This window comes from Procambarus clarkii, chromosome 3, assembly GCF_040958095.1.
Source record: "Procambarus clarkii isolate CNS0578487 chromosome 3, FALCON_Pclarkii_2.0, whole genome shotgun sequence".
NCBI lineage: Eukaryota > Metazoa > Arthropoda > Malacostraca > Decapoda > Cambaridae > Procambarus > Procambarus clarkii.
In genome coordinates, this window is record NC_091152.1 from 17,015,796 (window position 1) to 17,038,344 (window position 22,549).

General features: G+C 44.6%; 2 protein-coding genes and 1 pseudogene across 3 annotated transcripts in view; 1 reads left to right on the forward strand and 2 right to left on the reverse strand.

Annotated features, from left to right (window-relative positions):
- Positions 1 to 10,187, reverse strand: part of LOC138368534 (trypsin-1-like) — a 15,698-nt pseudogene extending 5,511 nt beyond the window's left edge.
- LOC123760870 (probable glutamate receptor) overlaps positions 7,694 to 22,549 on the forward strand; it is a 108,649-nt gene continuing 93,793 nt past the window's right edge. For both annotated transcript variants that reach the window (XM_045746666.2, XM_045746667.2), the window contains exons 1-3: positions 7,694 to 7,839; positions 17,220 to 17,381; positions 17,613 to 17,737. In XM_045746666.2, the coding sequence (XP_045602622.2) occupies positions 17,303 to 17,381; positions 17,613 to 17,737 (204 nt within the window). In that variant the 5' untranslated portion in view covers positions 7,694 to 7,839; positions 17,220 to 17,302. The remainder of the gene's footprint in view (positions 7,840 to 17,219; positions 17,382 to 17,612; positions 17,738 to 22,549) is intronic.
- LOC138368543 (arginine/serine-rich coiled-coil protein 2-like) lies at positions 12,176 to 12,583 on the reverse strand. The gene has a single exon (XM_069331068.1). It carries the CDS (start codon positions 12,581 to 12,583, stop codon positions 12,176 to 12,178), a length of 408 nt encoding a protein of 135 aa, XP_069187169.1.

Consider the following 22,549-nt stretch of genomic DNA (forward strand, 5'->3'; position numbering starts at 1 on the left):
CTATACATATGTTCAAAGTTCCCCCCAAAAATTATGCAAATATGGCATGTTTATTGCTATAATAAAATCAATAAATGAACTTAGAGAAAAATGAAAACTCTCCAATGTAGAGACATGCCCTCCACATATACTGTGTAAGTTTCATGTAAATTGAATAAAAAATGAATAAGTTTTGTAAACGTTTGTGTCAATTGAAAAAAAACAGAAATTAATAAAGTCTAAGGTTCTAAAATCTGTGGCTGACGTTGACATTAACCAATTTTCTCCAAAATTGGCATCCTTACAGATAGGCTTACGTACAGTCAGGTGTGTAAGTTTGATGCAAATCGCCCGAAAAAAATGAAAAAAAAAAAAATTTGAAAAAAAATGCATTTTTTTTTCTTAAATTTTTTTTCCAATTAAACTAATTATAATATTTGTTTAATATATGCTATTGTGATAGCAAAGAGTCATAGCTATGATTTCAGTTAACACTTTTGATTGATAATCGATTTTGACCATTTTGGCATAATTTTCACAACTACTTCAATATTTTTTTTCTCTCTTCCTATATATGCTACGATGCTGAAACTTGGACCAGATGAAACACGTTTCATATAAAACTTGTCAAAAAAGTTTGATTGAAATAGAACGAGTTTTCATTTATTGCATTTTTGGGGCAAATTGGAACCTAATGCCCCCTTATCTGTATCAGTGGCTGATACTAGAGATGTGGCGATGGATGGGGGTCTTCATGATGGTTTTCAGCCTGGAGGGCTGGCTATACCAGTTATGGAGCTGGTGGGATTAGTGTAGAGTTTTCCGTTTTTTCTTTGCCTGCGACTTTGGCTGAGCAGTGCTGTGGTTAGAGTTTGGTGACGTGGCCTCCATGAGGAAGTCTTGAACCGTGTAGGTGTCGTATTTGTGGTGCGGCGGTGGAGCTCCTACTATGATTTCCTCGTCTGAGGAGTCTGTAACCTCCGTAGTGGGCGTTTTTGTCTTTCGCCTCGCAGCCTTAGGTAGGTTTAGATGTCGTTGATTGGTGGTTGTAGCTATTTCAGGAGCGCTGGTGGTGCTGTTATCGTTTGTAGACAGCACGTCTGCTAGCGCGGCTGCTGAGATAGTGATGGTAGGAGTGTTGGGAGCTGGAGAAGGAATTACCTCTGTTTGTGTCGCCCGGGTCATGGGCGGTTCTGGAGTCGGTGTTGAAGTTGACCACATGGTCGTCCTGGTGGTAGTCTCCGGAGTGGTAGAGGAGGCAGTGAGATTTACGCTAGTGGCTATGATGGGGGCCAGGCCATTGTCTATGTATAATGCGTTTAGTTCACTGACAAAGCGCTGGTTGTCTGGTCCTGCAAGCCTTTCCGCTAGTTTAAGAAGACCAGGGATAATGCCTGCACGTGATGCAGGGGGCTGTGAAGGAGCCTGTGGGACCTTGGCTCCACAATGAGAAGGCTGTGTCGCCTGCTGGGAGGAGCCACATGTTGGTAGGACCGGAAAGTCTTCTGGTCGACTAGTGAGAGCTAAGGTGGTGAGTTGAACGCTTGGGGCTCTGGTCGAGGAGGTAGACGAGTTGTTTCTTTTGGCTTCAACCTGGGCCTTGATGATTTCCTGTCTGCGGGGGCAGCGGTAGGAAATTGTGGGGTGATTGCCATTACAGAGCAAGCAGTGATGGACTGTTGCCTTGCATATGGAGTAGTGATGGTCCAGTGCGCACAGGCTGCACCTCTGGACAGGGTGCTGACACTTGTTGGTCGGGTGGGAGAGCTCGTAGCACTTAAAGCACTGCTGGATCTCATGGTATCGTTCCTTTTTTATTTGGTGGGGCGGTATTTTTAGACCGAAGCAGTAGAATCCTTGTGTGGCAGCCTGGGTGGCCGCAGCTATGGTGGTGAACGTAATCTTCATTGATGTTTTGTCGGTGTTGCAGAACTCTAGGTTGAATACCGACAGGTTTGGATTTTCGTCCTCGATATTGTTTATGATATGATGTTGAGGTCGCTCAGCGATCCACCGGCTGGTCCACATGATTAGGTCCTTAAGACATTTGGGTCGCATTGTGACCACACTGCGCCAAATTGTGATGTGTTGGCGGGAGATGTCTCCCGCCAATATGTAGTTACATATATTGATTGATGATTGATAAAGATTAAGCCGCCCAAGAGGTGGCACGGGCATGAATAGCCAGTAAGTGGTACAATTTTTTTTTCAGTATTCTGAGGTTGCATTTAACCATCAAGCTGTTATCGCGGGGGAGGATACTGCTTCACAGCCTTTATGAGGGTGTCCAGCTGCTGGACAGTTGCATGTAGATTGATTGATTGATGAAGATTAAGCCACCCAAAAGGTGGCACGGGCATGAATAGCCCGTAAGTGGTGGCCCTTTTGAGCTATTACCAGTATCAAGAACTGATACTGGAGATCTGTGGAGGTGCGACTGCACCCTGCGTGACGGGAGATGTCTCCCCCGTGAGTTGCATGTATTGATTTGATTGATGAAGATTAAGCCACCCAAAAGGTGGCACGGGCATGAATAGCCCGTAAGTGGTGGCCCTTTTAAGCCGTTACCAGTATCAAGAGCTGATACTGGAGATCTGTGGAGGTGCGAATGCACCCTGCAGTTGCATGTAAAAAGGTATGAACATATATAGGCAGGAGAGTGGTCAAGTTAAGTGAGGTACAATGATAAAAAAAAATATAACAGGGATTGGGTGGGTATAAATAGGAGCAGCATCCTATGAGCCAATAGGCCTTCTGCAGTTACCTTTGTTCTTATGTTCTTATGGCCCAATAGCATAAGATAGAGAATATTAACAATTAATTAATGAGACAAATGTGTATCAATGATCCTACTCCTATCGCCCTTTAACTGATATATCAAAAATGGATCTAAATTATATAAACTACTGCTAATGTTCAAATTACATGCTTTTGTAATCTGTGTTAAAGCAGATTCAATTATGTTGTTTCAATTACTAAATTGAAAGTGCTTTTACAATTCGTTATTGAAGAAGTCATCTCCTAATCAATTTGATGAGAATTTTCTGACAAATGAACAAACAAAGCATTAGACAATTGGTCATGTCTTACAGAGTATTTATGTTGCGAAATTCTACATTTCAAATCTTTAGATGTTTGCCCAACATTCAACCTATTACAGTCTTTACAAGATATTTTATAAATGACACAATTATCACTACAAGGACTGTTTCTAACTAATAGTTTACCAACAGTAATTTCATAGCTAAACAATACATGTATATCAAAACGTTTCAAGGCCTTGACCATATTTTCAAACCCAGATATACATATATATATATATATTGTGACGGTAAAGCGTTGGTGTTCGGCTGTTTCAAAAGCTAGGGGCAGGGTCTCGTCACATAAAGAATAAAAAAGAGAAAAGCTGGAACTTTCGTCTGTGGTAAGGTAATGGGAAGACACACAAAACACAAGTAAATTTAACAATGAAATTTTAATTACGTTAGAAAAGCAAGACATGATAAAATTGAGTATAAAATATAACAGACAAGTCAACAAACAAAATAATAAGAATAATCACTGGCAAATGAAAAGTTACGTTAAGACAAGTGAATAATAGCAAAGTAAATGATGATAGTGCCGGAATATTGGCTTCGAGCTGCCACCTCCCTTAGTACACGTAAGCCAAGGCTTAGTCTACCAATGAGACGTGTCAACTGCAAGGAGCACTGAGATATTCTGCCTTCTCTGGGTCGCTGCAGCCCAGACATCAACTCGTGGTGGAGGGTGGTGGGGCAGGTGCGACTGGGCACCAGCCAATCAGCGACAGGCAGGCGATGGACAAGCAGTTTGCCGGTTAACGGTGGCGGAGGCGAGCAGGTGCGCCGGTGGGCTGGATACGTTTTGCTCTCTGGGCAAAATGTTTTTTTTGGAGATACTTGCTGGATATATCTTCTTTGGAGGGAAGAGAAGGCTCAATCTCTCTTGAAAGAGATTATCGTCACAATATATATATATATATATATATATATATATATATATATATATATATATATATAGCACCGGTGTATTTGCGGCCATGCACGGGCAGACCAATACGGCAGCCATGGTCTCATCTGTCGTAAGACACAGGGAAAGATTGCCAGACATGAAGCAGTCAATGACATCATCAAGAGAAGTTTGGCTTCAGCTGGGTGCCCAGCACAAAGGGAACCTCAGTTGTGCAGGCCTGACAACAGCCAAAAACGCCCAGATGGAGTCACCCTGCAGCCGTGGAGAGAAGGTAAACAGGTCGTGTGGGACTACACGTGTGCATCCACATTGGCTGATACCTATCTACCTTACAGCGCAGCTGAGGGAGGCGGGGCGGCCACCTTCAGGGAGACCCAGAAAACTAACATGTACAGGGACCTAGAACGTTGTTACAGGTTCGTGCCAATAGGCTCTGAGACTCCTGGGCGCCCGGGGTAAATGTGCACTTAAGTTCCTGAAGGAGCTGGGCGAGGAACTCATTGGGAAGACTAGAGACCCAAGAGCGGCCAGTTTTATGTTCCAGCGCCTCAGTGTCGCTGTTCAGAGGGGAAATGCGTGTTGTATCTTGGGTACGCACCCGACCCCCGGGGAACTGGACGAGGTCTTCGAACACTGATTGGTATATTGTTATATTGTTTATAAGTGTGTGTTTTCTGTAAACTGTAACATTGCAATAAAATCAAATAAAAAAAAAAAAAAATAAAATAATAGGGGTGGTAGGAGAGGAAAAGATTAAAGTATTCAGTGAGAATCCACAAGGTCTTCTCTGAACACTATTTATTTTCTTCTTCGAGGATGTGGGTCCCTTTAATTAAACCAGTGGTGGTACCCCTATATATATATATATATATATATATATATATATATATATATATATATATATATATATATATATATATATATATTTATTTAAGGCACAACTCTCCTAAACACGAGAGTGAAGTATACAACTTTAGAACACTTTCCCACCAGGAGACTCGAACCCTCGCCAGCACAGAAGCCTTCCAGCAACTGGCATAACAGGTACGCCTTAACCCGCTCCACCACCTGCTCAGACCCTTAAAAGAGATGGTAATTTCGGAGTATTTATATATTCCAAAGATCACCACCTCCCAAGAGCACTAGAGCAAGTGAGGGGTCATTTATACGTTTATTTCATCAAGTCCCTGTTAATATGGGAGAACACTGTGTCTATGAACTTAAGGCACAACTCTCCTAAACACGAGAGTGAAGTATACAACTTTAGAACACTTTCCCACCAGGAGACTCGAACCCTCGCCAGCACAGAAGCCTTCCAGCAACTGGCATAACAGGTACGCCTTAACCCGCTCCACCACCTGCTCAGACCCTTAAAAGAGATGGTAATTTCGGAGTATTTATATATTCCAAAGATCACCACCTCCCAAGAGCACTAGAGCAAGTGAGGGGTCATTTATACGTTTATTTCATCAAGTCCCTGTTAATATGGGAGAACACTGTGTCTATGAACTTAAGGCACAACTCTCCTAAACACGAGAGTGAAGTATACAACTTTAAAACACTTTCCCACCAGGAGACTCGAACCCTCGCCAGCACAGAAGCCTTCCAGCAACTGGCATAACAGGTACGCCTTAACCCGCTCCACCACCTGCTCAGACCCTTAAAAGAGATGGCAATTTCGGAGTATTTATATATTCCAAAGATCACCACCTCCCAAGAGCACTAGAGCAAGTGAGGGGTCATTTATACGTTTATTTCATCGCCCCTCACTTGCTCTAGTGCTCTTGGGAGGTGGTGATCTTTGGAATATATAAATACTCCGAAATTACCATCTCTTTAAGGGTCTGAGCAGGTGGTGGAGCGGGTTAAGGCGTACCTGTTATGCCAGTTGCTGGAAGGCTTCTGTGCTGGCGAGGGTTCGAGTCTCCTGGTGGGAAAGTGTTCTAAAGTTGTGTATATATATATATATATATATATATATATATTTATATATATATATATATACATATATATATATATATATATATATATATATATATATATATATATATATATATATATATATATTTACTATAAAATTTACAATGACAATTTACTATAAAACCAAAAAAAAACGGCCAGCCTACTCATGAGAAACTCTCCAGACACAAAGTAGAACGTTTTAAAAGAGACCAACGTCGTCTATGCCTTCAAATGCCCTCTTCGGGATTGTAAGCCTCAAAAAACTCAGTATATACTCAAGCCAACAACATCTCTTTCCAGGCATTTAACGATGCATAAGCAACAGGGCTCCATTAAGGAACATATAGCCTCTTCCCACAACCAAACCATCACCAGAGAAATCTTAGCAAACAACACAGAAATCATCGATAGATACAGCGATAGCAGGCGGCTCGACGTCTGCGAGGCACTACACATCAAGAAGTCAACACCAGCAATCAACAGCCAATTAATGCACAACTATATTCTACCCACTTCAAGACTCCGCTCCAATATAGAAGCATCAAGAAATATGGGCCAATAAAAATAGGCCTTCTGCAGTTACCTACTTTTAATACCTGTTTGTATTTCATTGTTTCGTGTTCTGTCTTGTGTTAAAAGTTTATTTTCACCTCATCCAAAACTATTGTAACATGTCACTTCACCCAAATGTCGGTATAAAAACTCGAAAGATGTTTAAGCTCTATTCAGTTAAAGTTGTGTGTGTGTAAACTAAAGTCTTTGAAAATGTAATAAGTTTTACGAAACGCGCTCAAGTGTCGCGTCAGACTAGAAATAAAAATGAATTTTGGAGAATTGATCTTTGAATTACCATCAACAGTGAAAAGAAACTTAAGAAAGATCGAGAAAATTCGTTAGAATTATTAATCTTACTTTTTCGGTCATATTTAATAATATACAGGAAAGACTGCTACCAAAATATACTAATATATATATATATATATATTATATATATATATATATATATATATATATATATATATATATATATATATATATATATATATATATATATATATATATATATATATAATGTATTCAGTCTTTCTGTCCCCGAGCAAAATTGTTTAATGCCAATGATAAAGTAATTAAACATAAGTCTGGACACTGAAGTTCTCAGCCCTGGCAGCTGACTCTACTCTACACATACGTGTGAGAGCACACATGCACCCTTCTCAGCCTGGCCAGCACCAGGGAGACGTGGCCAACATCAGGGAGGCGTGGCCAACATCAGAGAGGCGTGGCCATCACCAGGGAGGCGTGGCCATCACCAGAGAGGCGTGGCCATCACCAGAGAGGCGTGGCCATCACCAGAGAGGCGTGGCCATCACCAGAGAGGCGTGGCCATCACCAGAGAGGCGTGGCCATCACCAGAGAGGCGTGGCCATCACCAGAGAGGCGTGACCATCACCAGAGAGGCGTGGCCATCACCAGAGAGGCGTGACCATCACCAGAGAGGCGTGGCCATCACCAGAGAGGCGTGGCCATCACCAGAGAGGCGTGACCATCACCAGAGAGACGTGGCCAACATCAGAGAGGCGTGGCTAACATCAGAGAGGCGTGGCCATCACCAGAGAGGCGTGGCCAACATCAGGGGAGTCGACTACTACTGGCTTAGCACCTTCTTCAGATAATTACCTCCTGATAGGAAGGCGGAGCCAAGAAGTCAGGGGGTAATACCTCGTGCAGTTGCCCTGTGGGCTCACTGCTCGCCCGGACCCCAGCCAGCACTTCACTGCTCGCCCGGACCCCCAGCCAGCACTTCACTGCTCGCCCGGACCCCTAGCCAGCACTTCACTGCTCGCCCGGACCCCCAGCCAGCGCCACCATTAACTATACTCTCGGCTTCCATCTCTCCACTGACCAGTAAGTCGTAGTGAGAATTCTCAGGTTCTGATTGTATCATATATTAATAATTTGTGTGGTAAAATATAGATAAAGATAGGATCAGTAAGGACCTTTAACCTAGTAAATCATAGTTAATTAACAAAGCCTGATAAAACTCGTATGCACTCAAAAAAGTAATTAAACAATAAGGAATCAATATTCTTAGCTAATGTCTAGCCAAAGAGCCTTAATGTTTCATAATAATAATTAGTAATGGTAATGTCTTCTCTCAGACATAATAACATAGGATGAAAACCCACACTTGTATGTTTGTGAAATTTGTAAGGAACTTAAACCAAGTCTTTCACACTCTCCTGAGTGTTTTATTAAGGTCTGAGTGTGTGGTTAGGACCAGACTTACATCTCAACGTCTAATGAATGAGAAGTTAATATGTAAATCTGGTCCTAATCACGCACTCAGACCTTGACAAAGCACTCAAGAGAGTGCGACAGACTTGGTATAAATTCCTTACATAAATTTCACAAACACACAAGTGTGGGTTTTTATCCTAAATAATAATAATAATAATAATAATGATAATGAGAAAATCCACAATAATAATAAAAATTCTTTTGCTTCTCTTATCAATATATGACGATAATGAGATCTTGGTAATGGACTGGTTGGCAAAATCTGCCTGATTTATCAACTTAACTCTAGCCTCTCTAGCCTAACTCTCTAAATCGTTATTAATAAATAACTCTAATGATTTGATTCAGGTAACTGCAATAATGATAGTTACTAGTTATATATCATTAGCATCATGTTAAAGAATGATTATATTTATTATCTTGAAGTAAATGTTATTACTTGATAACTACGCAAGAATTGATTTATAATCCTGATAATTATTGCTTAACGTTGTTAAGACTTGATATGATTTAACTAGGATTGCTAATATATAATATATACAGAAAATAATTGTTATGGATTAAGTTAATCAACTAATTAATAGCCACTAACTGTAGCTTTTGGACTTTTGCCATTGGCTTAACGATCAACAGCTATAAATAGGAATTATTAATGACACAATTGCCCAAATTGGCCAATGAAGTCTAATTGGCCTGAGTCTTACGTGTGGGGCACAACAATTACTCTTGTGATGTGCCACGAAATATTCACTTATTTTCGTGTTTTTCTTACATTCTGCACACAAATTATTAATTATATTACAAAAAATTATTTGTTGGAACTTTTATATATTTTCTTGTGTATTTAGGCGGTTATATTTCTCCATAGCCGCTGTCTAAGGGTTATAGGACCTGCTTTGCAGGATCAATGTTGAAAACTCAGTAGCGTTGGTTGATTCAGATTGATAGGCTGTGGCGTTGGTTGATTCAGACTGATAGGCTCTGGAGTAAGTTGATTCAGAATGATAGGCTGTGGCGTTGGTTGATTCAGAATGATAGGCTCTGGAGTAAGTTGATTCAGATTGATAGGCTGTGGCGTTGGTTGATTCAGACTGATAGGCTCTGGAGTAAGTTGATTCAGAATGATAGGCTGTGACGTAGGTTGATTCAGACTGATAGGCTGTGGCGTTGATTGATTCAGACTGATAGGCTGTGGCGTTGATTGATTCAGACTGATAGGCTGTGGTTTTTTTTTTTTGCAGGAATATTCCTGCGCGGGCCCTAAGCCTCTGGCTGGCCCACTAAGTGTTGCTTGTTTCTGTTTTACTTGGGCGGAGTATGAGTATTTATGACTCGTATGGTCGCTTCAGTAAGATTTGGCCATATGTGTTTAACAACTTCTTCTGCTCTGTTGAATCTAAGTTGAAATCTTAATGGGTTTGTAACTGTGCACTGTGTTAGATAATGTTCCAGTGGTCTGTTGTGGTTGTAACTGTGCACTGTGTTAGATAATGTTCCAGTGGTCTGTCGGGCATTTCTCCACAGTGCTGACATTTCCTCTCATCTTCCGGAACCTGTAAGCCTATTTCCCATGCACATGGGTATCCAAGCCTGATGCGATGTAAGTGTACTTCTGTTGTTCTACTGCTCCCTTTCATCAAACTAAGTGGTTCGTAGTTGGTTGAATTCTTGTACCAACCCGCAGATCCTGATGTTGCAACTGCTGTACTCACCTAATATTGTTGTGGTCACTGTACATCTTTTGCATTGCTCTGTTTCTAATTACTTTCTTAATCTGTGATAGATTCTGTGGTATGTAAATGTCTACATTTCTTCACTAAGTTCACACAGAAAGCAAATTTTGGATACTTCGCTATGATTCCTGGCAGTATATCATTATGAATGAAGTACTTACACATTTCTTGAACACAATTGATGGTGTTATCTCTGAATTCCGCTGTTGGTTCACATTCCATTATATAATGACGCAAAGTGTGTGAATAGTTCTGTTGACGGAGTTTGCATTTAGTCAAATCTACATCAGCAGATGTTACAAACTGCCAGAGGTACTTGTAGCCGAGCCTAAGCCTAGCAGTGGTAACATCTAGAAGTCTGCTAACCTTATTGGATGACCCATAGACGTGTGGTTCTTCCTGCATAATAGAATGATAGATGGAGGAACTGGCTTGAATTTCACTTTGCTTCAAGTCTACGAGATTTTGTTGCTGTTCCCGGAATATTACTGCCCCTCACTAACACTGTAACGACTGGAAGAGGGACAATACAATTTGGACAATAAGGAGCAGGGTGGCGCTCCGTTAAGTGACCGTGAGTTAAGCGAGTATGGCCAATACGCAACCTTGCCAAAATCGTTTCCCATCGCCGGTTACAGTGGTAGGAGGAAGGCCATGAGGACACACTACCCTTAAGAGTACGCAATTTCTTACCAGTAACAGAAGACCAACAATCCTGCCAACGGGCAAGGATGGAGGAATGAATAACCGGGTAAAAGTCGGAATAAGGAATACCTTTACGGGAGACGGGACAAGAGCGGACAGCTTCCCTAGCGGCAGCGTGCGCACGCTCATTTAAAGAAACACCAATATGCCTGGGAACCCAGCAAAACCGAGCTGACTTAAATTTACTGGAAACAAGAAACAGCCAATGTTTAATCTCGAAGACTACTGGATGGACCGGACTGAAGGACCCGAGAGCCATGAGGGCACTACGAGAGTCAACGACAACCACAAGGGAAGATTGACAACGAGAAAACAGGAGACGAAGAACATAGAGAATAACATAAAGTTCTGCGGTGAAGTTGCTAGTTTCTCCTGTTTGTGACTGCTTACTGTTTACCGTTGATGGGAAAGTCTTAGATGTGTTGATCAAACCACACATGAGAAGATGAGGAGACAACGACGTTTCGGTCTGTCCTGGACCTGATAATGGTCCAGGATGGACCGAAACGTCGTCGTTTCTCAATGTTCTGATGTCAGGGGGACGACACACGCTCCTGGTGTCTGTCAGAGGACGACACACGCTTCTGGTGTCTGTCAGAGGACGACACACGCTCCTGGTGTCTGTCAGAGGACGACACACGCTCCTGGTGTCTGTCAGAGGACGACACACGCTCCTGGTGTCTGTCAGAGGACGACACACGCTCCTGGTGTCTGTCAGAGGACGACACACGCTCCTGGTGTCTGTCAGAGGACGACACACGCTCCTGGTGTCTGTCAGGGTAACGACACACGCTTCTGGTGTCTGTCAGAGGACGACACACGCTCCTGGTGTCTGTCAGAGGACGACACACGCTCCTGGTGTCTGTCAGGGGGACGACACACGCTCCTGGTGTCTGTCAGAGGACGACACACGCTCCTGGTGTCTGTCAGAGGACGACACACGCTCCTGGTGTCTGTCAGAGGACGACACACGCTCCTGGTGTCTGTCAGGGTAACGACACATGCTCTTAGTGTCTGTCAGGGGGACGACACACGCTCCTGGTGTCTGTCAGAGGACGACACATGCTCCTGGTGTCTGTCAGGGGGACGACACACGCTCCTGGTGTCTGTCAGGGGGACGACACACGCTCCTGGTGTCTGTCAGAGGACGACACACGCTCCTGGTGTCTGTCAGAGGACGACACATGCTCCTGGTGTCTGTCAGAGGACGACACACGCTCCTGGTGTCTGTCAGGGGGACGACACACGCTCCTGGTGTCTGTCAGGGTAACGACACATGCTCTTGGTGTCTGCCAGGGGGACGACACACGCTCCTGGTGTCTGTCAGGGGACGACACACGCTCCTGGTGTCTGTCAGGGGGACGACACACGCTCCTGGTGTCTGTCAGAGGACGACACATGCTCCTGGTGTCTGTCAGGGGGACGACACACGCTCCTGGTGTCTGTCAGAGGACGACACACGCTCCTGGTGTCTGTCAGAGGACGACACACGCTCCTGGTGTCTGTCAGGGGGACGACACACGCTCCTGGTGTCTGTCAGAGGACGACACATGCTCCTGGTGTCTGTCAGAGGACGACACACGCTCCTGGTGTCTGTCAGAGGACGACACACGCTCCTGGTGTCTGTCAGAGGACGACACACGCTCCTGGTGTCTGTCAGAGGACGACACATGCTCCTGGTGTCTGTCAGAGGACGACACACGCTCCTGGTGTCTGTCAGAGGACGACACACGCTCCTGGTGTCTGTCAGAGGACGACACACGCTCCTGGTGTCTGTCAGAGGACGACACACGCTCCTGGTGTCTGTCAGAGGACGACACACGCTCCTGGTGTCTGTCAGAGGACGACACACGCTCCTGGTGTCTGTCAGAGGACGACACACGCTCCTGGTGACTGTCAGGGGGACGACACATGCTCCTGGTGTCTGTCAGGGGGACGACACAAAGATATATCTTCGTGTGTCGCAGCCCCACAAGAAGCTGACTAACTGATGAGCACCTACTCACTGCCAGGTGAACAGCGGCATTAAGTGAAACGAAATGTGCCCAACCCATTTCTGTCCCGCCCGGAATTCTCGATTGTGCGTTGAGAACGAACCCGACTGTACTAACGAGTCTCATTGAATTACAGCGAATTAAACTTGCGAATTAGGCTCTGAAGCTGTATATTTCGTCCCACACAGGAGCATGGAGCGACCACGAGCTTGTAAGAAGACTTCTCTGGCCGATCGCGTGATCTTCGTCGAGCTGTGGCACAGAGGGAAGTCCGCGCGAGCCATCGCCAGAGAGAGGAACATCAGCGTCTCCACCGTCTGCAGGTGGCTCAACCGATGGAAACTGGAGGGACACTTGAACACGAAGCTCTACGGAGAAAAGAATCTGTCAACGCTTGTTAGAAAAGATGTTGATGGAGCAAGATTGATGTCCATGGCGTGTTTACATCCTGCCCAGCCTCCTCCTCCTCCTCCCGCTGCTGGCGGTGACTGGAGGATGTTCGCCCACCTGTACCCGTATATCCACACCCACCCACATCATCCCAAGCGTACTAATAGCCACAATTACTGTCTGAGTGTGAAGGTGTCGCAAGCCTACGACCACAGAACAAACTCTGCCTTCACTGGCTACTGATCTATGCTCAGTTATGGCCAAGATTTATTAACGTCATTTTCCATATATTTAAAATATAATTTTGCAAATCTGTCTTTAAATAAGAATTAGAAATTACTTGAAAAACTTTTTATAAACCCTGGGAAACACTGAAATGCAATTGTAACATAATTAGTATAGCATGTGTGTTGCTTTTTACATGCAACAGATGGCGCTGTTTTTCAAAAACGCATGTTTTTGCCTGTCACATGGGTGGCATCTATATAGTAGGTATATAAAAACACGCGCCTATTCGAATGCAACGTTGTGTGAAAATTTCAAAGCAATCGGTGAAGAACTTTCGGAAATTAGCGGTTATGCACAAACGAACATTTCCATTTTCAATTATATAGAAGATTATTATTAATTATTATTATTATTAATTATTATTATTAATTATTGTTATTATTAAATATTATTATGATTAACTTATCAATTATCAATGTAAAATTATAGTAAACGAGGTTGATGAAGTGAAGGATTTAATTAATTAACCTTCCTAGGTGCATTCGTGTTCAGCAAGAATGTTCTCTCTCACACACACACACACACACACACACACACACACACACACACACACACACACACACACACACATACACATACACATACACATACACATACACACACACACATACACACACACATACACACACACACACACACACACACACACACTCACACACACACACACACACACACACACACACACACACACACACACACCAAGAATGTTCAGCGGTGTACTGTGTGCAAGCAACTGCTAGGAGAGAATACTGAAGCTGTGCAATGGAATCGAACCCTCGTCCCTGATCTTCTGAGGCACACGCACTACCGACTGGTGCAACACCTGTACTTGTGACACAAACAAATAACCACTGAACTTGTGACACAAACAAACAAACATGTAACAATTTCCGTGTCTCTACAAACAAAGTTATTGATAAATTATATAAGATTATATAAGATTATATCAGATTATATCAGATTAGTCATGCCATTACTTAATGGTCAGAATATATGCTGATGGCATTGTTCCTCCAATTGAATTGATCGGTAAAGCAAGGAAGACAATTCTTGCAAGGTCGGGGTTCGATTCCCCGATGTGCACCGACCTCTCGTATCCTATCCCATATAATTGCTATAGTCATACTGGCTTAGTGCTTTATCCTATTAATTAAATTTTTAATTATTAAATTGACAATGTCCAGGACTGGTTTATGGCTTCTAAATAATGTTATAAGTCTCTCTCCTTTTCATACCAGTATGCTCACAGGTTCTGGGTTCGATCCCCGGTGGAGGCGGAAACAAATGGGCAGAATTTCTTTCACCCTGATGCTCCTGTTCACCTAGCAGTAAATAGATACTTGAGAGTTAGACAGCTGCTACGGGCTGCTTCCTGGCAATGTGTAACAAAAGGAAGGCATGGTCGAGGACCGGGCCGCGGGGACGCTAAGCCCCGAAATCATCTCAAGAAGATCCTGGGGCCAGGAAGTGGTCCTATCCCATTACCCTGACGCAAGGGGTAGTTCTATCCTATATCCCAGACCGACGATTCTTCAATCTCTTGCGAAACCTGTACATCTTTTCTCAACCATGGCCAGACGTATTTGCATATATTAAACAGTTGACTCTGAAGCACAGCAAGGTCAACTTGCGATGCTTTCGGGGCTCAATGCCCCGCGGCCCGGTCCTCGACTAGGCCTCCTACGAGGTTTACGAGATCGTAAATTGTCCTTCGCACCATAAGCCTTAAGATGTCACGCTGTTGACGAAACGTCGCAATGAAATGGAAATATTAAGTGATCTAATGTTTGTTCTGCTCTCAAGATGTACTTGTGTACATGTATGTATCTGATACTTAGTACATATTGTAACTCTCAGTAGTTTAAAACAATTCAAAACCCAGAGTGTATTGATCTTCCTAAAAAAAAAAACAATTTTACTAATAATTTTATGTACACAACTCATCTTACATTTTATCAACTGTGACAATTTTCAAGCTAAACGAAATTTCTTTCATCCTAAACTTGCTTCCAACACTAGTAGCACTGTACTGTGCCTTCCCTTCATATCTGATCTCAAAATTCTTACTAATACAGTCTCCGTGGTGTAGTGGTAAGACACTCGCCTGGCGTTCCGCGAGCGCTATGTCATGGGTTCGTATCCTGGCCGGGGAGGATTTACTGGGCGCAATTCCTTAACTGTAGCCTCTGTTTAACGCAACAGTAAAATGTGTACTTGGTTGTAACAACGATTCTTCGCGGCGGGGATCGTATTCCAGGGACTTGCCCGAAACGCTACGCGTACTAGTGGCTCTACAAGAATGTAACAACTCTTGTATATATCTAAAAAAAAATACCTTTCGTCCTCTTGACATAAAGCTCAACTTTCGACAAACTAACACACTTCGTAGCAATCTGGTACAAAAGAAGTGTCAAGTCTGCAGACACAAACAATGCTCTCTTCTGTCATATTAGGGACTCTAATCATCCTGTTGATTGGTCTTTTAAAATAAACTTTCCTGCTACTCTTCACAGATGTGTTGGTGATGCGGCTCTGATACACAACCTTCCCAACATGAACCTGAGTCTTGGCTTTGTTGCTGTTGACTCTTCCCTTTCACAGTATATACTCACATGTTCCAAACTTTATAACAAGTAAGTAATTATCAAAAGAAGGCACCAAACCGGGAAGGCTCTGTAACTTTATAACAAACGTGACCTAACATAAGCCTTCTCCTTTTTTTCCCCCTTTTCTTTGTCTTATTCTTACGCTCCCTTTCTTCCGTCCGCCTATTATTACACCCATGCCATCCGTACCTCTTTATGCTTCTTGTTCTTACATTTTCGCCTTGCTCTTACCTTCTGTGATTTATCTCCTCTCACCTGTTCCTCACCTCACTCTTGCCTTAATGTGCGTGCCTACCTTGCTCCCATTTTAACACATTCACGGGAGACATCTCCCGTCACGCAGGGTGCAGTCGCACCTCCACAGATCTCCAGTATCAGCTAATGATACTGGTAATGGCTCAAAAGGGGCCACCACTTACGGGCTATTCATGCCCGTGCCACCTCTTGGGTGGCTTAATCTTCAATCAGTCACTCTCATTGTCATAGTGGCTGGATTGGCCCGAAGCTGATGCACTGAACACCGCATGCTTCCTGAAACACTGACCTGAAACATTGACCCGGAGACCAGAAGCACAGGAGCGGCCATTGTCACCTTGCTCTCCAGACGAGGCGACACAGCAAAATATCCACACCGTGTCGTGTAGGGATGTGCTGGGTCATTGTTTAGTTGTTAGGGGGGAGGGGTGGGGGGTGTAACACATCACCCACACAGATGTCGTTGTCAAGAAATAATCTCCGACTCACCACAACGAGGAGTCATCAGTCTGGTAGGTAGGAATTTGTGGTGTATGTATTAGTCTGGAGCCATCTGCTCGTGTATGGCCACATGACCTTACAGACGAGTTGGTCGATTTGCGTGTGTGTTAGGTTAGGCTGTTGTTCATAGTTAATGTTTGATAAGTAATACTTTGGCTACATTCCATCTCCTGTTGTGTTGAATCTCTCTGGTAATGGTCTGGTTGTGTGTAAAAAATGATGTGACCGTTGACAGAAACTTCTTGTTAGTGCATTGTCAAGTACTTTGAAAGAGATATATTGCCACAATCGACTTGAGAATGGTCCAGGACGGACCGAAACGTCGTCATCCCTTCACCTTCTAGCGTGTGGTCTGGTTAACATATATTGCCACCTTCCCTTTATACTGAGGTCATTAGAGTTGACAATTTAAGTGGACACAAAAAGGAATGACACACATTCATCTCTTCAGTTTTATTGTTCCTTAAATTTTATGGGTGATACACGCAACTGTATACACCACTTTCTTCTTACAGAACATTGAGGAGGAAGCTGATATATTCTCAAAGAGCAGTACAAGGAACTGGGTGTACGGGGATGCCCAGTGCCGCCTCTGGCGATGGTTGCTGTGGGGTTACTGGTGCTGCTCCTGTCGGGCATGGCACGTCCAGCGGCCTCACTCAAGCCAAATCTTAATGGTAATAGAACCTGTAAACTTGGTTCACTGTATGTATACATTACATATAGTGTGATGTATGGATATTACAGGATACTTCCTGCAGGAACTATTCTTGAAATGTTCATTTTTTTAGCAATATAACTTATATTTGTTGGCAAGACTCTGTAAAGTCATGGACATTGTTCTTGGATAACTGTACCAACATTTCCGTTACTATCTTGTAACAAACTTAATTGTTTCTCTCTTGTAGTGAGTCAGGAGGAACTCATACTTGGGAGCTGCGCTGTGGAGGTGATGTTGGCGACTCTCTCTAACCCTCGCTGCTCTGTCATCCTAGTGAAGGACCACCACCCCACACTCGATACTCTTCCTAGGGTGAGTCTCACTCTCACCTGTTGCTAGGGTGAACTTTACCCTTATTTTCAGGGAAGCGAGTGTCGGGTTTCCGGAGGGTTAGCATTATGTCTGTCTGTGCGCGCGTTTGTTTTTTTACACCTAGTTGCGCTTGCGGGGATTGAACTCTGCTCTTTCGGCCCACTTATCAACTGTCAATCAATCAGCTGTTACTAACTACTGACTCCCTTCTCCCCACCCCCTCAGGAAACAGCCCATAACAGCAGTCTAACTCCCAGATACCCATTTACTGCTAGGTAACAGGTACATCAAGATGAAAGATACTCTGCCCATTTTGTTTTTCGCCAGCGCCGGGAATAGAATCCGGTTGTAGTCAACTACAAATGGAGGACTGACAGCGAGAAAGTAAGTAGACAAAGAGCATACTGAATAGTATAAAGTTCTGCCGTGAAGATACTAATCTCCGGAGGCAGGCGACACACACAAGGGTAGTCAGGAAAAACAACAGTAGCCTTCTCCATCAGCAGACTTAAACCCATCGCTGAAGATGGAAATGGAGCGGTAGTGGAAAGAAAAGTGCTCAAGGAAAAGGCGTTTCAGAACTGTAGGAGGTTATCTTAAGATGATTTGATTTGATGATTTCGGGGCTTTAGTGTCCCCTCGGCCCGGTCCTCGACCAGGCCTCCACCCCCAGGAAGCAGCCCGTGACAGCTGACTAACACCCAGGTACCTATTTTACTGCTAGGTAACAGGGGCATAGGGTGAAAGAAACTCTGCCCATTGTTTCTCGCCGGCGCCTGGGATCGAACCCAGGACCACAGGATCACAAGTCCCGCGTGGGTCAGGGTTTTACAAAATTTAGGAAAGGGACCAAGGACTGAACACGAGGAGAAATATTGGTAACAGTAACCAAAAGAGAATTTTGTAGGCGAGACCACCGGACAAGAAGAGCGAGGTGGTGAAAGGGAAACAGTTGAGATAAAATTCAAAGCACGACATAGGCGAGAGTGACGGTGCTGTAAGGCCCGCGCAAGATAGCGAAGACAGTAGCGGTCACAGCGGTCCTGGAGAGACAGGAAGCCAGTGTCAACATACAAGCTGAGGGCGGGAGTCGAACGAAAGGCACCAGAGCTGAGGTGCAACCCAGTATGGTGCAAAGCATCAAGACGGCGAAGAGTAGAAGGAGAAGCAGACGAGTAAGCAGGACAACCATAATCGAGTTTAGACAGGACGAGAGAAAAATGTGGAGAGAGGAGCGGGCACCTATCTGCTCCCCAAGAAGTATGGGACAAAACCCAAGTAGTAGATGAAGGTAGATGAAGGACCTTAGAGCATTCAACTCGGAGGTAAGAGATATGGGGCGACCAAGACAAACGAGTGTCAAAGATTAACCCCAAAAGCTTAGCGGAATCTTTGTACTCAAGAGGATGACCATAAAGTGACAAAGAGGGACGAAGAACGACCAGTTTCCGAGTAGAAGTCATAACACAAGTTTTAGTAGCAGAGAACTTGAGGCCTTGATTGGTGGCCCAAGACGACACGGCATCAATCACAAGTTGAAGCCACCGTTGGAGGAAAGGCAAGTCATCACCTTGACAGCAGAGAATGAGATCAACATAAAGAGCGGGGAAAATGTTAGAGGGAAGGGAGGAATGAAGACCATTGAGGGCAACCAGGAAAAAGAGTAGTGCTCAGAACACTACCCTGGGACACACCTTCGTATTGCTGAAAAGAGGCAGAGAGCAGTACCAAGCCGCACTCTAAAGGAACGACAAGAGAGGGAGATTACCACGAAGGCCAAAACAACGGAGTTGGGACAGAATATGTTATCTCCAGGTGGTGTCATGCCTTTTCCAGGACAAAAAGAACAGCAACAATGGAGGTCTCCGCAGCAAAGGCAGTACGAATATAGACCTCCAAGTTCACGAGGACATCAGCCGTGCTGAGACACTCGCGAAAGTCCAATTGAGACGGAGAAGTGGTGATAGCGTTCCAAGAACCACATCAGACGGACATTGACCATATGCTCAAAGTTTGCAGACACAACTCTTGAGAGCAATGGGGCGGAAGTCTTTAGGGGTTGACCCTGAGAATCAGACTTCTGAATAGGAAGAACAACCACCTGAAGCCAGTCCTCAGGGACTGACGACTTCCAGATATAGTTATAAACACTCGGTAAATACTGAAATGTGCAGAGGGGGGAGATGGCGAAGCATCTCATAATGAATATCATCTGAGCCCGCTGCCGTAAAACCACATAGAGCAAAGACAGACTGAAGTTCTGAGAGAGAAAGGATCATTATAGGGAAGCTGGAAAGAAGTGCAAAAGTCTAAGGGAAGAAGATTCAAGAAGGGGGCTTACGAGTAAGTAAAGAAGGAGGAAGATGCGAGCCGGCAGCCGTTCTCCAAACACAGATCCAAAAGTGATTCCATGCACCCGCCAAATCCCGTTTATGAATGAAAAAAAAGGTTTACACGCGACTCAACTGATTTCGTTTGAATACTGCCAGAACACTTCGCTTCACTGACGAATTTTGTTCGAAGCACAACACTGTAAATGCTTCACCCATGTACTACAAATAATCGCCAACAGAGCTTAAACACCTAGCCTAATCTATGCCTACATGTGCACAATATACTATTATAATTAATATTTGAGAAAATTCCCATTTTGAATGAACAGGATATAAAAATTTATGAACGCGTCTGTGGGGTTGACCGCTGAATGTAATGGACTTGAGTCGAGGACGGGTTGGAGCCAAAGCCAACAGTCAAGAAATGAGTTCCCAGTTTGGTCGCGACCGACACCGGATCCACCACAATAGAACCACCGAGATGAAGGACTGGCGAAACATCTGGAACAAGCTTACCCGTTATCTTTAATTTTCTTCCAGATCAGGGGCAGTGGAGTGTCAGACGTAACAGTGGAAACTAAAAATCTCCAACCCTCACGGATGGGCCTACGGGCCACCGTGCTTGCCCTCCAAAACAAAAACGGGCGTTCTGCAGCGACGGTGTTTCTTCCTGGCTGCACGCTTACAGTGGACAGACCGAGCACAACCTGCGTTCCACCAGGGAACGCACTTCCGCTCACCCCTGGAGCTAGAGCAAGGAACGGAGCGGAGCATAAAAAACAGTCATGAAAGAGGAGGGCTCTGGGGAGAGGCAGATCAGAGAAGTCGGAAAGAGTAGCACATAAGGTAAAGAGGTCCCAGCAAATTGCCACCTAGGGAAGGAGAGGAGGAGGGCGAAAAGAGAAGAATGTGACAAGGATGGGGAAATGGTCACTTATGTAGGGCATCAAGAACCCACCAGGTGAAGTCCAAATACACTGTGTGCACACATTGTGCACCTGCAACCCGTCCTCGACTCAAGTCGATTACATTCAGCGGTCAACCCCACAGACGCATTCATAAATTTTTATATCCTGTTCATACAAAACAAATTTTCTCAAGTATAAATTAATATAATATATTAGCATATTGTGTATATATAGGCATAGGATAGGTTAGGTGTTTAGGTTCTGTTGGCTATTATTTGTATTTGTAGTACGTGGGTGAAGCATTTACAGCGTTGTGGTTCGAACAAAATTCGTCAGTGAAGCATATGTTCCGGATATGTTCGAATGTCAGCAGTTGTGAGTCGTGTGTAAACCGCTTTTCATTTATAAACAGGGGGTTTGGCGGGTGCATGGAATCACTTTTGGATCTTTGTTTGGAGGACGGGCTGGCACCTGACAGGACCATGTCCAAATCTCCAGCACCTGCTGCAGCAGAGGCAAGGAGAGGGGACGTACTCCTGAACAGAGCATCTGTCACCAGCAAGAATGACTTAAAGAGGGAAGGGACCAATCAAACATGACCTTCACAACGCGAAGAGGCTAACGACGACGACGACCACGAGGGGGTCGAGTGAAAGTATCCACCTTGAGGACAGAATGGCCTTGGGCCTCAAGGATATTCGTAATATCCTCGTGGCAGTGTAAGTTACCTGTCACCAGTCGCAACATGGTGCGAGAGAATTGTGCCAATGCTGGCATTCAACTGGTCTTTTTTGAGATCCGAACAGGGGTGCCTTCAATGCAGGACACTGAAGCCAAGAGGGCAGCCGCTTCTTGAGAAGGGGCTGCAACAACAAAGGTACCAGTACGAGTGGGGTTAAAGGTGACCAACGTCACCTTTAACAACGTCACAAGGTGCTTATGGAGAAATAAATCACGACGAGTAGGGTCAACATAACCAAGATCAAAACACTTGTCCACGTAGCAGGCCCAAACAAAATCTGGCAAGATTGGGAAGGAATCAAGCGCGAGCGAGTACGGAGGTGACGATGCCGTGCACCCCCAGTAAGAAAGGGGGCGCTGTTGTGACAACTAGATTGAGACACGCCACGTGACGAGGTCACCACTGGGGGCTTGGGTCTCAACCCACAGAAGTGGGACGGAAGCACAGAGGTACTCGGTAGAGTCCGAGAAGGAACATGGTCAGGGCCCAAGGTAGCGGGGGCTACAGGGCCAGGTCGTCCAACTAACTCTGGGGCTTTGTTGCCCACCCCACGAGTCTGGGAAGTGAAAAAGATGGCGAATCATTGGCATAATAACGGGAAAAATTTATTCACGAATAAGCCCCCCATACCCACACTGGAGCCACAATTAAGGTATAGGATACCCAACAATTGACAAGCCGGCCCCTCCCCCCACCCCAGGAGTGCATCGTGGGTATACGCCCTGCAATCGCCACCTTAAGAACCGTCAGTCTAAGGATCTGGTTCAGTAACGAGGGCAAGGATTGACACACGCGTCCCCCTCGCTCGCAACGTCGGGTACCACTGTTC

Excerpts from the sequence above, each read along its gene's own strand:
- LOC138368543 (XM_069331068.1), bottom strand. The coding sequence starts at position 12,583 with ATGTGTCGTCCCCCTGACAGTCACCAGGAGCGTGTGTCGTCCTCTGAC.